The sequence below is a fragment of the Schistocerca serialis genome, chromosome 1 (genome assembly GCF_023864345.2).
Source record: "Schistocerca serialis cubense isolate TAMUIC-IGC-003099 chromosome 1, iqSchSeri2.2, whole genome shotgun sequence".
Lineage (NCBI taxonomy): Eukaryota > Metazoa > Arthropoda > Insecta > Orthoptera > Acrididae > Schistocerca > Schistocerca serialis.
The window spans coordinates 1,261,635,334-1,261,652,485 of NC_064638.1; the positions used below are offsets into that span (position 1 = coordinate 1,261,635,334).

Here is a 17,152-nt window from a genome sequence, read left to right on the forward strand (position 1 = left end):
TCAGAAACTAGAACTACGTCTCTTTTACAATTCATGCCAGATGTAATTACTGACCATAGATGTTAAGCCTGGCCTCGTACTGAACGGTGCCCATGGAGTTGGCAGCACTGCAGCTGTACAGGCCGCCATCTTGGACACGAACCGTCGAAATGTTTACATGACTGATGACGTCGCCAGCCTGGTCAACGTACTGACCAATTGTGTACCTGTAAACAACAGTGAGAACAATATTTGCATTGAGCCACGAAATGGCTTACAGCTATGTATGTGCTACAAAAGTGTGTCATTCACTATGTGTGAAATCTATAGGTGATTAGAAAGACGTGTGAAATGAGCCAATTTAGTCTATATGTTTATTTATACAGGATGAAGACGAATTTCATTGACAGAGTTTTGGATATTGTTCAGGGACATTTGACGAGTATGTCGATATAAGGAACCGGTGATCTTTAGTGGCTCTTTATAGGGTTATTTAAAGTTTCTTGTGGTGGCCATTTTTCGCAGGAAATACATAATAAATTGCAGTAGTTGGCAAGAAAACACCGTTTGCAGGCTGAACATGAATTTTATTTATACATTTAGATGCATTTCGCCTTTTATAATAACACATCCTCAGCTGGTGTCCAGGAGTGTTACACGATTTTTCGTTTTCACATGTTGATTTTTAGATGTAAAAAAGTTCATGCAAATATTTTATAATAAAATTAAAATGTATTTACAGTAAAATTTCGAATTAATCACTTGACGATCATGCAGTTTTCCCCTATGGAAAATCGGTTGGAAGTTGCACTTTTCCGTGTAGAGTAATATCGTAACATATCATTAGTTCAATTGACTTTCGGTATCTACTGGTTCATTTGTTTCTGTAAGTGATGCCTTTCTCCGAATTTTTTGTTTTGGTCAAATGTTTGAGCGGAGTGAAAACAAGACTCCCTAGAAACTTCCTGGCAGATTAAAACTGTGTGCCCGATCGAGACTCGAACTCGGGACCTTTGCCTTTCGCGGCCAAGTGCTCTACCATCTGAGCTACCAAAGCACGAGTCACGCCCGGTACTCACAGCTTTACTTCTGCCAGTACCTCGTCTCCTACCTCCGCTGCAGAGTGAAATTCTCATTCTGAAAACTCCCTAGAAATTACACATGTTAATATACAAACGAAGAGTGGGAAATTGACAAATTGGATAAAACAAAATGGCTAGCGTGAGGTCTAGTTCTGCAAAGAAAAATTTAATTTCTTGAAATTAATCAGGGTAATTAACAAAAATTTAATTATTGGTTTGAGAGAAAATTACAAACTTGATTTTTGACCGAATTTTCGCAGCTAAAGGAAGAATAGGAAACAGATAAATGGAATATCAGATTGACAAACATGAGGTTTCGTTTTGGAACTAGAGGTTTAGATGCTAAACATAATCTAGGTCATTGAGAAGTTAGTGATTTGAGGGAAAATTTTTGTCGGAATCTTCACAGCCAAACGAAGTGTGGGAAATTGACAGATGGGATATCAAATCGACCAAAGTGAAGTATAGTTTTGCCGAAAAGGGTTTAATTGCTTGAAAGTAATCAGAATAATCAAGAAAAATTAGAGAGAAAATTGGAATGTTTGACGAACAGCCGCTGCTAGCTACATAAATGAAATGTCAAAAAGTTCATCTCTTCAAAGCCGAGCTATTTTGAGCATAAAATTTTACATTGGTGTGATATTTAACTGTCAATAAAAATTATGTATTAAAAAATGAAATGATTTGTCTGAAAGTAAGAAATAAAATAGATTACAGAAATATTTGACGTGCCTTTTAATGATGCTCGAAGCCACGTACAGCAAACGAAGTACCGATAGAGAATTTAAATTTCAATGTTTAACTTGGAATTTTAGGCAGTATGGGAAGCTGTAGTATTACTTTTTAATTAGTAGTATTTATTTTGTCCATTATAATTATCCGGGCTGTTATGCCGTGGTCGGTTGACGAATTCTGTGTCGATTCCCAACGTTTCGTCTCCGACTGCGGGAGACATCTTCAAGGGGGTCCGTAGCTCAATGGAAGGTCCAACACACCCACTGGCTCGCTACTGACTGCCGCTAAATTCCGTGTCCGCGCGCTCCCACGCCGCGGCGTGACGTCACGTGTTTTGAAAACGTCAGTGCAATTGGCCGCTGTCCGTCGCCGTCGATCGCCGTTGCCATCACCCAGTAGTGGGCGGGTGGTACACATCTTCTTTAACACCAGCATCCATATGCCGTTTAATTCTCACCCTCCTCCTTACGGTTGCAATTATTAGGGTGTTTAGAATAGGGGGAACTTGACGAAGCGGAATATTACCGTAATTTACAAGCCCACCAGGAAGATACAGGAATACCTTAAGCCTGCCAAGGACGCTCGCAAACCACTGGAAAAAGCTGGAGTGTATAGGATCCCATGTAGCTGTGGTGATGTTTATGTGGGTACCACTAAAAGAACTGTTTCTAAACGTTTGGAAGAGCATAAGGGAAATTGCAGAAGAGGAGAAACGGAACGATCAGCTGCTGCGGAGCATGCTTTCCAGCCAGGGAACCACAATATTCGTTTCGAGGAGACGCAAGTACTAGCGGCCACAAGCGGATATTACGAAAGGCTCTACAGGGAGGCAATCGAAATCGCTAAACACCCTAATAATTTCAACCGTAAGGAGGAGGGTGTGAAATTAAACGGCATATGGATGCCGGTGTTAAAGAAGATGTGTACCACCCGCCCACTACTGGGTGATGGCAACGGCGATCGACGGCGACGGACAGCGGCCAATTGCACTGACGTTTTCAAAACACGTGACGTCACGCCGCGGCGTGGGAGCGCGCGGACACGGAATTTAGCGGCAGTCAGTAGCGAGCCAGTGCGTGTGTTGGACCTTCCATTGAGCTACGGACCCCCTTGAAGATGTCTCCCGCAGTCGGAGACGAAACGTTGGGAATCGACACAGAATTCGCCAACCGACCACGGCATAACAGCCCGGATAATTATAATGGACACGATATTTCCGGCCGTGAAAGTCTACATTTTAGTATCAGTATTTATTTTACTTTTAAAATTATTTACGACTTTTACGGAGTCAGAGATTACATATTACATCCTGTCTTATAGTTTCATCTGTGTGTACTTATCGAGGTATCTGCTGACGTACAACCCCTGTTTAATTTCGATAGTGATTTTTTGTGTCTAATTCTTTTGTCTAGCGTTCGTTGGTTTTTCTTCTGTTCTGTTCCCGCTCTGATTAGGAACGGGCGCATTGTCATGACTGTATGAATGTATGTTAAAATGTGCCTTAAGTGCTTATAATACAGCCAAAGTTATGTTTACCATGATTTTAATTTCTAAATTTCAACCCTTCATGTCACTTTGTTATTAACATTTTATGATTTATGTTTTTCAGTCGATCACGGCTGGAAAAGAGGGACGACTACCCATTATTAGTGGACGTATATGGCCGAACACTTCTCGTGTTCGCCGGCCGGGATGGCCGAGCGGTTTTAGGCACTACAGCTGGAACTGCGGGACCGCTACGGTCGGAGGTTCAAATCCTGCCTCGGGCATGAATGTGTGTGTTGTCGTTAGGTTAGTTAGGTTTAAGTAGTTCTAAGTTCTAGGGGACTGATAACCTTAGAGGTTAAGTCCCATAGTGCTCAGAGCCATTTTTGAACTTCTCGTGTTCAGTCATTAATTTCAAACCACGTATATCGCTCCACGTCCCTGTGATCGGTGCGCCGGTCATTTCATTTGCATCTTGCCGCAGTTTTCACGCGATTGACGCAAAGAATGATTTGGCCCGCCGTTCACTAACAGTGACGTCGTTGTGCGACCTACTTCAGTCGGACACAGGCCCCACTTCGTTCAAATTATTGATGGTGGTGCATGTTTTATTTTTTAATTTCTACTAGCCGCCTCACGCCGAACTCGGCACGGGGCGTTGCAGTTTCATCGCGCTGCGCCGTCCGTGTTGCGGGCGACAGTATGGGCGCGACCGCCATCTAATGGCACTTTCCTCCTTCTTTATTAATTTGGAATGCAAATTTACATTTTTGATTTCCCTTTAAGGCTAGGAAACTTGTAAAAGCGTTGCACCTGGAGGACAGTATACGTAGAAACACATGGTGTTTCCTGGTCAGTATTTCAATCTGTTGTTGTTGTTGTGGTCCTCAGTCCCGAGACTGGCTTGAAGCAGCCCTCTATGCTACTCTATCCTGTGCAAGCTTCTTCACCTCCCAGTACGTACTGCGACCTGCATCCTTCTGAATCTGCTTAGAGTATTCATCTCTTGGTTTCCCTCTACGATTTTTACCCTCCACGCTGCCCTCCAATACTAAACTGGTGATCCCTTGATGCCTCAGAACGTGTACTGCCAACCGGTCCCTTTTTCTAGTCAAGTTGTGCCAGAAACTCCTCTTCTCCCCAATCCTATTCGATACCTCCTCATTAGTTATCTGATCTATCCATCTAATCTTGAGCATTTTTCTGTAGCACCACATTTCGAAAGCTTCTATTCTCTTCTTGTCCAAACTTTTTATCGTCGACATTTCACTTCCATACGTGGCTACATTCCATACAAATACTTTCAGAAACGACTTCCTGACACTTAAATCTATACTCGACGTTAACAAATTTCTCTTCTTCAGGAACGCTTTCCTTGCCATTGACAGTCTACATTTTATATCCTCTCTACTTCGACCATCGTCAGTTATTTTACTCCCTAAATAGCAAAACTCCTTTACTACCTTAAGTGTCTCATTTCCTAATCTAATTCCCTCAGCATCACCCGACTTAATTCGACTACATTCCATTATCCTCGTTTTGCTTTTGTTGATGTTCATCTTACATCCTCCCTTCAAGACACTGTCCATTCTGTTCAGCTGCTCTTCCAAGTCCTTTGCTGCCTCTGACAGAATTACAATGTCATCGGTGAACCTCAAGGTTTTTATTTCTTCTCCATGGATTTTAATACCTACTCCGAATTTTTCTTTTGTTTCCTTTACTGCTTGCTCAATATACAGGTTGAATAACATCGGGGAGAGGCTACAACCCTGTGTCACTCCCTTCCCAACCACTGCTTCTCTTTCATGTCCCCCGACTGTTATAACTGCCATCTGGTTTCTGTACAAATTGTAAATAGGCTTTCGCTCCCTATATTCAACCCTGCCACCTTCAGATTTTGAAACAAAGTATTCCAATCAACATTGTCAAAAGCTTTCTCTAAGTCTACAAATGCTAGAAACATAGGTTTGCCTTTTCTTAATCTAGCTTCTAAGATCTATTTCAGAATAACATGAAGGGGCATGTACTAAAGACTGCCATAAGCAGTATTCGGTATTTTGTGCTGGTTTTATTTTTACGAGACGTGAGGTTGTATTTTGTGCGGCTTTTGAAAATATAACGAGTTATAACGAGTTCTACAAGTTTGAGCCCTGTTTAATATATTAAAGATATTTCGAGGACATTCTTAATTGTTCAGTTACACAGTTTTATGATAAGCAATATTCTGTTTTTAAAACTAGTTGCTTAAAGTGTGGACGTTTAAGCCATACGTCTTGCACCTCTAAACGGAAGATTTTTTTTACCATGGAACACGTGATATTTGTTTATGAACTTGAAAGTCTTGTCTCGAAAATGAAAATTTGTATTAGTTGCTAATAAATTCTATTTCAAAATGTTTTTACGAGGGGCGATCAGTAAGTAATGAAGCACATTTTTTCCCTCGGCCAGTTTCGATTGAAAAGATTCGATATTTTTTGTGTGACATCGTTGGATATTCCCGCTCCATCTTCTACAGTTTCATGAAGCTCCGATAGTTGGTGACGCTATACGCAGCCTTTAAAATGGCGTTATAATGGAGGTGCGTTCCAAGCAAAGTTTGTTTTGGAGGAAAATCAGAGCACTACAGGGGCTTACGGAATGTCTACAGAGACCTGATACTGAACAAAAGCACGGTGAGTCGTTGGCGAGGCATCTGTCATCATCGCAAGGTCGCGCAAACCTGTCTGGCCTCACGCATGCTGGCCGGTTGCACACAGCTGTGACTCGTGCAATGTTCGACGTGTGGACACCCTCATTCGAGATGCGCGCTTTCAAATAAGAGTGTGTGACCCCAGCTATGTACCCTCAGACTCAGAGGTGAAATATTAAAAGTTTTGGCTGGTTCATTGTCTAGGGGCTGGGATACGTAGTTGCCTCATTAGAGGCCAAATAGTGCTGAGTCAACAGTATACAATATAAATATACACATGAACTGAATGGTTGAAGGTTCCTATCACTCAGCAATTGCGAATTTTGAATGTAACATGGAAATTTATAAATGAAAGATTGCGATTAAATAAAATCTGCAGTTACTACTTTTAACGACTTTAAATGATGAGTACTATAGCAGAAGTACCTTCAAGAATGCTTTTTATTACTGCAAGACACTTATTGGTGTCGATGGTCCAGCAATTCAATAAAATATAAGTTGAATAACAGGGAAACAATAGATTCCTACTTCACGGAATTGGTTACGAACAACAACATAGCTTGTGGGATATTCACTCCTAAACACATACTACGTCTTGGCTGCAAAAGCCACGGAAATCTCACAAGTGCACGAGTCGGCACTACGAAATATTTCTATCTCCCTTGACCATGTGCAAACTGCTCAACACTCTCCTAAGTATTTCCTGCGACCATCCGTCGCGCCTTGCCGTCCAGCACCCTCCTGTGTCCTGTGCCACCTGATGCTTCTCCCCCACTTCCATACAGTTTCTACATTGACTTCGGTAGTCGCCTCACATCGTAACGAGTTCTGTGATTGGCCAGAGCGCTCCCGCCATGTGTCCAAGCCAACGCATACTCACAAACATATTGAAACACATACAAAATACTGGATTTACATTTAAATAACTTGAAATTAAATAAATATTCCTATGGCTGGACCATAAACGCGCTCTGGCACACATTATTAAATACATAAACAAATTAAATAAACATATATCAAAAGAATAGGTGCAAAAGTAGGCCAGTAGCTTAATGTCTCTGTGCTTTCTAAAACACAGTAAATATTTGACCAATTTCTTCATGAATAGTATGTATTTGATATAAACAAAGATATAGACGATTAAATATATTTACAAGCATGCTGCTACCGTTTTTTCATGTATCTGTGGAGTACTTGCGTACTGACACGATCAATAGTAATTGGCCGCTTTGACCTCCAATAAAGCATGTACTGTTCAAATTACATGCCTGTATTTCATACCAATTTAGATTTACACTAATAGCTTTCTAAAGACACGTCGATCAACAAAATCGGATGAACCATTTAGATTTTGGAAATTCGTTGCTGAGTGTTACTTGTATAATTTAAAGTACTAAACTTTAAACTAGTAAAGTTATTGAAAATCTGATTACACCATCAGAATTGTCGTGCAAATAATGGTAATGTACATGTTTCTTTTTGAGGTATCATGATTCCTCTGGCTGTTATTAATTTCTACATCAACTGTGAAATGTCTGCCATTATGGTTTCACAACGTCCGCCATCTTTGGCACTCCTGGCATACAAATCTCCTTCATCGACACAAAGTACAGTCATGGTCACAGTGTCACCATGGAATTCCCAGCCACGGGGTCGGCCTGGACCACGCGCTGGGGCTGCCCCTCTTGTTCCGGCTAATGTTCGGCACCAAGCGGTTGCTAAAGACCCCCAGCTTGCCGAGCGGCCCGTGCGGCCACGCGAACTCCGAACTTCGAATATTTTCAGGGCGCCAAATCTCGCCTCTTACCTCACAGAGATCATCGACGAATCACAATCAAACACGTCGCTACACAGCTAGACACCTCTGTTACTAGTGCTCACACACTCGTCCACTCAAAGGAGTGTGCCCCCTGGATTCATCGCCGCCAAACACAAGACCATAAAGAATGTTGTTGTTGTTGTTGTGGTCTTCAGTCCTGAGACTGGTTTGATGCAGCTCTCCATGCTACTCTATCCTGTGCAAGCTCCTTCATCTCCCAGTACCTACTGCAACCTACATCCTTCTGAATCTGCTTAGTGTATTCATCCCTTGGTCTCCCTCTACGATTTTTACCCTCCACGCTGCCCTCCAATACTAAATTGGTGATCCCTTGATGCCTCAGAACATGTCCTACTAACCGATCCCTTCTTCTGGTCAAGTTGTGCCACAAACTTCTCTTCTCCCCAATCCTATTCAATACTTCATCATTAGTTATGTGATCTACCCATCTAATCTTCAGCATTCTTCTGTAGCACCACATTTCGAAAGCTTCTATTCTCTTCTCATCCAAACTATTTATCGTCCATGTTTCACTTCCACACATGGCTACACTCCATACAAATACTTTCAGAAATGACTTCCTGACACACCTATACTCGATGTTAACAAATTTCTCTTCTTCAGAAACGCTTTCCTTGCCATTGCCAGTCTTCATTTTATATCCTCTCTACTTCGACCATCATCAGTTATTTTGCTCCCCAATAGCAAAACGTCTTTACTACTTTAAGTGTCTCATTTCCTAATCTAATTCCCTCAGCACCCGACTGAATTCGACTACATTCCATTATCCTCGTTTTGCTTTTGTTGATGTTCATCTCATATCCTCCTTTCAAGACACCGTCCATTCCATTCAACTGCTCTTCCAAGTCCTTTGCTGTCTCTGACAGAACTACAATGTCATCGGCGAACCTCAAAGTTTTTATTTCTTCTCCATGGATTTTAATACCTACTCCGAAATTTTCTTTTGTTTCCTTTACTGCTTGCTCAATATACAGATTGATTAACATCGGGGAGAGGCTACAACCCTGTCTTACTCCCTTCTGAACCACTGCTTCCCTTTCATGTCCCTCGACTCTTATAACTGCCATCTGGTTTCTGTACAAATTGTAAATAGCCTTTCGTTCCCTGTATTTTACCCCTGCCACCTTTAGAATTTGAATGAGAGTATTCCAGTCAACATTGTCAAAAGGTATTTCTAAGTCTACAAACGCTAGAAACGTAGGTTTGCGTTTTCTTAATCTTTCTTCTAATATAAGTCGTAAGGTCAGTATTGCCTCACGTGTTCCAGTGTTTCTACGGAATCCAAACTGATCTTACCCGAGGTCGGCTTCTACCAGTTTTTCCATTCGTCTGTAAAGAATTCTCGTTAGTATTTTGCAGCCGTGACTTATTAAACTGATAGTTCGGTAATTTTCACATCTGTCAACACCTGCTTTCTTTGGGATTGGAATTATTATATTCTTCTTGAAGTCTGAGGGTATTTCCCCTGTTTCATACATCTTGCTCACCAGATGGTAGAGTTTTGTCAGGACTGGTTCTCCCAAGGCCGTCAGTAGTTCCAATGGAATGTTGTCTACTCCTGGGGCCTTGTTTCGACTCGTGTCTTTCAGAGCTCTGTCAAACTCTTCACGCAGTATCGCATCTCCCATTTCATCTTCATCTACATCCTCTTCCATTTCCATAATATTGTCCTCACGTACATCGCCCTTGTATAGACCATCTATATACTCCTACCTTTCTGCTTTCCCTTCTTTGCTTAGAACTGGGTTTCCATCTGAGCTCTTGATATTCATACAAGTCGTTCTCGTATCTCCAAAGGTCTCTTTAATTTTCCTGTAGGCAGTATCTATCTTACCCCTAGTGAGATAAGCCTCTACATCCTTACATTTGTCCTCTAGCCATCCCTGCTTAGCCATTTTGCACTTCCTGTCGATCTCATTTTTGAGACGTTTGTATTCCTTTTTGCCTGCTTCATTTACTGTGTTTTTATATTTTCTCCTTTCATCAATTAAATTCAATATTTCTTCTGTTACCCAAGGATTTCTACTAGTCCTCGTTTTTTTACCTACTTGATCCTCTGCTTCATCCTCTACTTCATCCCTCAAAGCTACCCATTCTTCTTCTACTGTATTTCTTTCCCCCATTCCTGTCAATTGTTCCCTTATGCTCTCCCTGAAACTCTGTACAACTTCTGGTTCTTTCGGTTTATCCAGGTCCCATCTCCTTAAATTCCCACCTTTTTGCAGTTTCTTCAGTTTTATCTACAGGTCATAACCAATAGATTGTGGTCAGAGTCCACATCTGCCCCTGGAAATGTCTTACAATTTAAAACCTGGTTCCTAAATCGCTGTCCATAAAGAATAGTATTGGTTAAAAACGGTCTTCGTTGCAATTTTATTTTTTTTATTTTTCAACGACGCGATTCACTTTATTTAGGCATCTTCAGGTTATCTTTTCAAGATGGATGCGAGAGACACCAAGATCTGCATAACGCGTTCCCTTTCACAGGAGCGAGTAACACTGTTAAGCACTGGTTTGCTGTTATGCCACATGTGGACTGGAAGAAAGACCATAAAGAGCAAAGAAGGACCATGTGTGTGGAGTTGCTTGCGTGTTACGAAGCTGATCGTGGCAATCTTTTGTTGCACACTGTTGCACGCGATGGAACATGGATTCGTCAGTTCAAACTGGAAACATAAGTGGAATCCAAGAAGTGGCGCCACACCACCTCTCTTCTGAACAAAAGGTTCAAAAGCCCACCCTCAGGCGGTAAAGTCATGGCGACGGTCTTCTGGAATTGAGAAGGGACTATTGTCTTTGATGTCCTCCCTCACGGTGTAACGATCAACTCTGAAGTGTATTTGTTCTACACTCAGGAAACTGAAGAAACGAGTTCAACGTGTTCGTCGCAACAGAAATGGAGACGAACGTGTCCTCTTCCCTGACAATGCAAGGCCTCACGTAACTTTGCGTACATGAGCGGAGCTCACAAATCTTCATTGGACTGTTCTTCCTCATCTACTGTACGGGCCGGACCTCGCACCTCCCGACTTCGACCTGTCTGGCTCAATGAACAATGCACTCTACGGGAAGCAGTACATAGATGAAGGGGAGGTTACTGATGCACCAAGGCATTGGCTCCATCGTCGACTGTTGTGTGATACTATGCGGGCATAAGGTCCTCCCAGTAAGGTGGAGTAAGGCCATCGCATTGAATGGAGATTATGTCGAAAAATAGGAGTTTGTAGTCAAGAGAGTGTGGAATAATATGTTGTATTGAAATCCTGTATAGAACCAACACACTGGCAGAAAAAAGGGGTTGCAATAGTAACAGAATATTTATTTCACTATTAAATACTGTACCGATAAGATTTTATTGATTGGAACAATACTTTTAAATTTTAGTAGCACATTTGTTCCCTGGTAGATGACGTGTTGTACATTGGAACAGTTTTTCACATTTGGGAAAACCTTACTTCTGTGGAGTAATTTTTGTAATTTCAGAAGAAGACTACACCACACAAAAAGTGAATGCTGCCATTTCAAAATGGAATATAGTAAACTTCTATTACAGAGCTTGCTGGAGGCGAAAGTCTAAAAAATGTTCCAAGGTACAGCACTCTCCCCTACTATGCAATATTAGTCTGATGGAACGTGTAGATCTTGAAGTCCCATTTGCTATACGTGATTTTCAGCATCAAATGTTTCTCTAACCTGCAAGGGCGTGCTGAAAAGTAAGGCACCCTCGAATTTTTTACTTGAACACTCTTAAAGCTTTTTAAATAAAACAAACATTATTAACATTCCACACCTTTATTCTTCAGGTCTACATAGTTGCAGCCCTCTGACGCCAGAGGGCTCCGAATCGTAGCGTGTAACATGGCGGTGTTTAATGCAACTATGCCGGTACGTGGGAGACTGCGTGCTATAGTCGAGTTCCGAATTCAAAGAGATCGTCCTTATGTGGAGTTCCCCCTCCATTAGCATGACAATGCCAGAGAATACACGAGAGCTGAGACATCTCAGCAATCCGACACCGTCGGTTCGAGGCCATCGATCACCCTCCATACACAGTCCCGACTTTACACGATACGACTTTTATATGTTTTCAAAACTTAAAGAACGCCTTGGAGGACTTCACGTTGATACTGATGAAGCGGTGCAAACGGAGATGGACGTTGTGGCTCCGTCAGCAGTCAAATATTCTACATTGACGGTATTAACAAACAGGTCGCTCGATAGGAGAAATGGGTTCGTCGCCAAGGTAACTATGTTGAGAAATAAGTATGTAAACATGAAGGATAAAAGTGTAGAATGTTAATAACTTTTGTTTTATATAGAAGCTTTAACAGTTTTCACATAAAAAACTCGGAGGCACTCCGTTTCATCACGCTCTCGTAATTTATTTCTTACTTTTAGACAAATAATTTCACAAAACATTTGACTTTTCCAAAATTTTATTCTCTCTCTCTCTCTCTCTCTCTCTCTCTCTCTCTCTCTCTGTCTCTCTCTCTCTCTCTGTGTGTGTGTGTGTGTGTGTGTGTACATGTGTAAGAAAGTCTTTTCTAATCCGAAGACGAATGAGATTTGTGATCATTTGTTTGCATGTTTGTCTACTAACTGACTGCATAGTCCTGATCTGAATTGGTTATGACGGAAAAATACAGTCTCTTACTAAATGAAAATCACCAGTTTGCTGAAGATAGCCTTGTAAGCCGAAAACCGGTTAACAGTAAAGTAATATTGTAGAACAAAAGCAAACTGGTGCTTTTCCTTTATTATAATGTTCTACCAAGAACCGATGGAAGATTCTGTTAACAGTCTCTTACATATACGTAGGTTGGAACTTAAATAGTGGCAACATTGCTGTGGAGACAGTATGCAATGGAATCTACTATTGTCGCTGATAGCACACGTTGTTGGCATACCTACCTTACCTCCGAGCAAAGGGACTCTCCTGTCCCACATCACAGGCGTGCGCACCATCGCGGGAAACAAAGTCACTTGTGAGCGAGCGGTCTAACGTAACGGTGTCACTATGTTTTCGAAAGAGGAACAACGGAGTTGGATCAAGATTGAATCTGAAACGCCAGTCCAACGAATGGCGTCAATATGGGTCGCCGCGAAAGTCGAAAGAAAGTGCATCAGAGCCCCAGTATGGTGATTCTCGTGTACGACTGTGATGGTGTTATCCTAACGCATTACGTTCCTCCACGGCAGACCGTCAGTGCACAGTATCGCTGTTCGTTTTTGGAGCATCACCTGCGACCAGCTTTTCGAAAGAAGCGGCGACACTTTCTGCGCAACCCACCCATCATCTTGCACGACAATGCTCGGGCGCATACAGCGCAAGCTGTGGCTGTTCTGTTCGGTCGATGGGACTCGGAAGTACTGTACCATCCACCATACTCTCCGCACTTAAGTCCTTGTGACTTTGACTTGATTCCGAAGATGAAGGAACCACTATGTGGCATTCGCTTCAAAACTGTTCCAGAGATTCGACAGGCAGTAGACCGCTCCATTCGCACCACCGATAGAACAGGCTGTGCTAACGGTATACTACGCCTTCCACATCGCTGGCAACGGGTTGTACACAACGCTGGTGACTACCTTGAAGGACAGTAACAGGTGAAAACATGTAACTCTTTTGTATTGGTTGTGAATAAAGAGTTCCCACTATTTAAGTTCCAACCCTTGAATATAAACATTCGCTCGCACATACCCTTCACTAGTCACCTCAAGTTCGCGTTCAGTATTGTGCCGTTAAGTCATTCTCTTGTTTTCCTCCGGTGTTACCTATATTTTAACAGTCACACATAGCAGTAAGGCTTGCGTGTACTGATGGAGAGCTGCACAGCTACAGAGTCAGTTAAAGTTTCGACTGATGCTATGATCGGGCATATGACTTTGTCGTATGTCATATTTATATTATTACTACGATGTTTGGACAACATGCTTCACAAACGTGCATTGTAAATACTACATTTCCTGAAGGATGTTAAAAGTGTGATGAAATGTATTATCTATTCTCTTGACACAGACACCGCATATTTGTATCCTGATCTGAAGATGACCGTTTTTGCACTTCAAACCAGTAATCACTGTTTTCTCCATTTCTTTCTTGGCCAAGTAATGATTTTAACAAAACCTACAACATTCAAGTGCACAGATCGCTGTCTCCGTCTTGACTATTTCGGGAAATTACAGTTAAAATAAGTACACCTACCAAATCATGAAACCAAGCTGACGTACGTTTTTCCACATAGATAACTGTATAGGTCATTAATGAATAACACAAAAAACAATGGTTGTATGACACTCTCCTGTGGTACACTATATCCGCCGTTGTTTGTAGATGGATAACTATCCAAAATATTGCTCTGTGTATAATTCTCCTCTGATGGACTCAAGATAGTACACTAGTGCTTGGAGATGAGTGACCATTCAAGATAGTGCACTGTATCAAGTATATGACTCTCCCATGAGGCACACCATATTAAGCCAATGCCTGTAGTGGAGTATCTCCCCAAGATAGTGTGCCACATCAGTGGTTGCAACCAACTTTGGTGAGGCACAGCAGGTAGTACACTAGTGTCTGTAGAGGTAGATGTAGATTTATACCATGCAAACCATCAGATTATTTGACTTGTCGCTCTAACTAAGTAGGCGAGTGTCAGCAATATCTCTCATGGTCTTATCGTGGCGTGTTTATCTTCTGCCGTTAGGTCAGACGATAGAAATGCCACTTGCACGCTTAGAGTAGCAGATTGACAGTGACCAACTTTAAACAGAACTTGAGTAATTTTCACACACATTTATTAAAATAGCAGCAAGCATAAAAATTACTTAACTTGGTTCTGGATGCTATTTACAATTGACACTATGAAGTTCCTTTGGTACTGGTAGGTTAATCTTATTCTCACATATATCTCTGATACTTGACAAAAGTGTCTATACATTTATCTTCATGGCTATGTACAGGAAAATGGTAATCTTATTAGGCGCAGGCTGAAACTTGACTATAGACTGGTACAGACAAATATAGAACTCGTACAGACTGGTACAGACTAATGCAAACTGGTACAGACTGGTGCAGACAAATGCAGACTGACTAATCGGAGGTCTGTACACTCATTATAATACCTCGCGCGTTCATGTATCACTGCGCGAGTGTGATCCGCGAGGATCAGCAGCAATCTCATTGCCTGCGTTACATATCAATACGCTGATCGGCGGAAGCAGAATGTGGTCCGTCTCTATGGCAGTGCCATCTCGTAGTGCGGAGATGGACGAGCGCTGCGCCTGCGCTGTTGTGCTTAGCGGAGCGCGCTCTAGTGGGAAAGTTGTGTACACGCTGACTATACGGAACTATGTACACAACACAAACCACTGTGAAATCCATGGCACAGGGTACCTTTCATTATACTAATTATTACGATTTCTTTCCGTTCCATTCACTTATGGAACAGGGATAGAATGACAGTGTAACAGATTCTGTGCTCACTGCAGTTAAGATAGTATTGTCCTCACGATTCCTGCGGGAACAACATGTAGTGTGTTTCTTAGAGTCATTATTTAAAGCTGGTTTGTCAAACTCTGTAAGTAGTCTTTCTCAGGATACTTTGAGTCTATCTTGATGTGTTTGCCACTTCAGTTCCATCAGCCTCCATGTGGGACTCTCCACCACGTAAAACAAACCTTTGACCATTCTTGCTGCCCATTTCTGTATACATTCAATATCAGCTGTTAGTGCTATTTGGTACTTGAGCAATATTCCAGGATAAATCGCAAGAGAGATCTGGAAGCAATTTTCTTTGTAGGACTGTTGCATTTCCCTAGTATTTTACCAAAAAAGCTAAGTCTGCACCTACTTTAACCACTGGGCCTATGTGATCGTTCCTTTAACATCCTGAGAAAATGTTAAACTCGTGTATTTGTAAGAGCTGACAGATTCCATATTGTTCATATTGTTAGTTAGTTAGTTACACGTTCGATAGATCATTTCAACAATTCTTTAACGAAATATGTGGGACTAGTCAGTTTACAGAATGTCTGTACATGATGAGTATTAACATTAATGAACACATTTTCATTTTATTTCCACTCACGCAACTACATTTAAAAAATATTTTTTAAATATTTTTTTACTGGCTGCCAGTTTTTAAGTAGACATTCATCAAGAGAATAGGAGTTGTGCAGGAGAAATGATTTTAAATTAGATTTGAAAGTTGTTCGCTACCTGTCAGACATTTTTATGTTATTGGGAATACGATAAAAAAAAGTTATTGCTGCATATTGAACTCGTCTGTGAGCCACTGACAGTTTTAACAATGGATAGTAAATGTAATTTTTGCCTCTAGTGTTGTAGGTATGTACATTACTGTTCATGGATTATTTATGACAAATTTCACTAACGAAAATATGTGTTACGACAGCACAGTTACAGTGCCTAGTTCCTTGAAGAGGTACCTACATGACATCTGTGGGTGAACATCACTTATTATTCTTACTGTTTGCTTTTATGCAATCGATATTCCTTCTAAGTGATGAGTCAACCCAGGAAATCATTCCGTACAACATTACTGAGTTGAAATTTGCAAAATATGTCAAGAGTTAGATACGTTAGTTAGCAATTACAGGAAGAAAAAAAGTAGCCGAACTTAAGTATTTGAGAAACTTAGTACTACGTTTCTTCCACTTCAAGTTTTCATCAATATGCACACCCAAAAATTTGGAACATTGTACCCTACTGAATCTCTCATGTTCATGTACTAAATCAATTGTTGGTATGACTCTTTGTTGTACAGAACTGAAAATAATGTGTGTGTGTGTGTGTGTGTGTGTGTGTGTTTGTTTGTTTTTTAAATTTGATAAGTGTTTAGTCTCAAATAACTGCTTAATAAATCTTTGGAAAATATCACTTACTGACTCTTCTGTTGCTTTCTCTCTAATGGGTTTTGTTATGGTATTAGTATCATCAGCAACAAGTATCAATTTTGCTTGTTGATTGTTAAGTGCAACGTCATTCAGATAATAAGGAATAAACGTGGATCCAAAATTGAACCCTGTAGGACTCCCTTTGTGCTTTGACCCCAGGCCCAAGAATTTTCTACTTTGCGATATTGTCTGGACCATTTAGCCCAACATCTCTAATTCTATTTTGAAAATAAGAGTCAAACCAGCTGTGTTTAAAGCCATTAATTCCATAAAACTTGACTTTTTCGAAGAGAATAACATGATCTACACAATCGAAGGCCTTGGAAAGACCACAAAAAATACCAACTGGCGATTAAGGCTTGTACTATTTGATGAGTCAATTTATAAATAGAATTCTCAGTCTAGCAACCTTTCTGGAATCCAAAC

At 41.1% G+C, this 17,152-nt stretch overlaps 1 protein-coding gene across 1 annotated transcript in view; it reads right to left on the reverse strand.

Annotated features, from left to right (window-relative positions):
- The window catches only part of LOC126456813 (Down syndrome cell adhesion molecule-like protein Dscam2), a 389,296-nt gene that overhangs the window by 213,561 nt on the left and 158,583 nt on the right, over positions 1-17,152 (reverse strand). Inside the window, exon 8 of the mRNA XM_050092611.1 lies at positions 55-206. Within this exon, the coding sequence (XP_049948568.1) occupies positions 55-206 (152 nt within the window). The remainder of the gene's footprint in view (positions 1-54; positions 207-17,152) is intronic.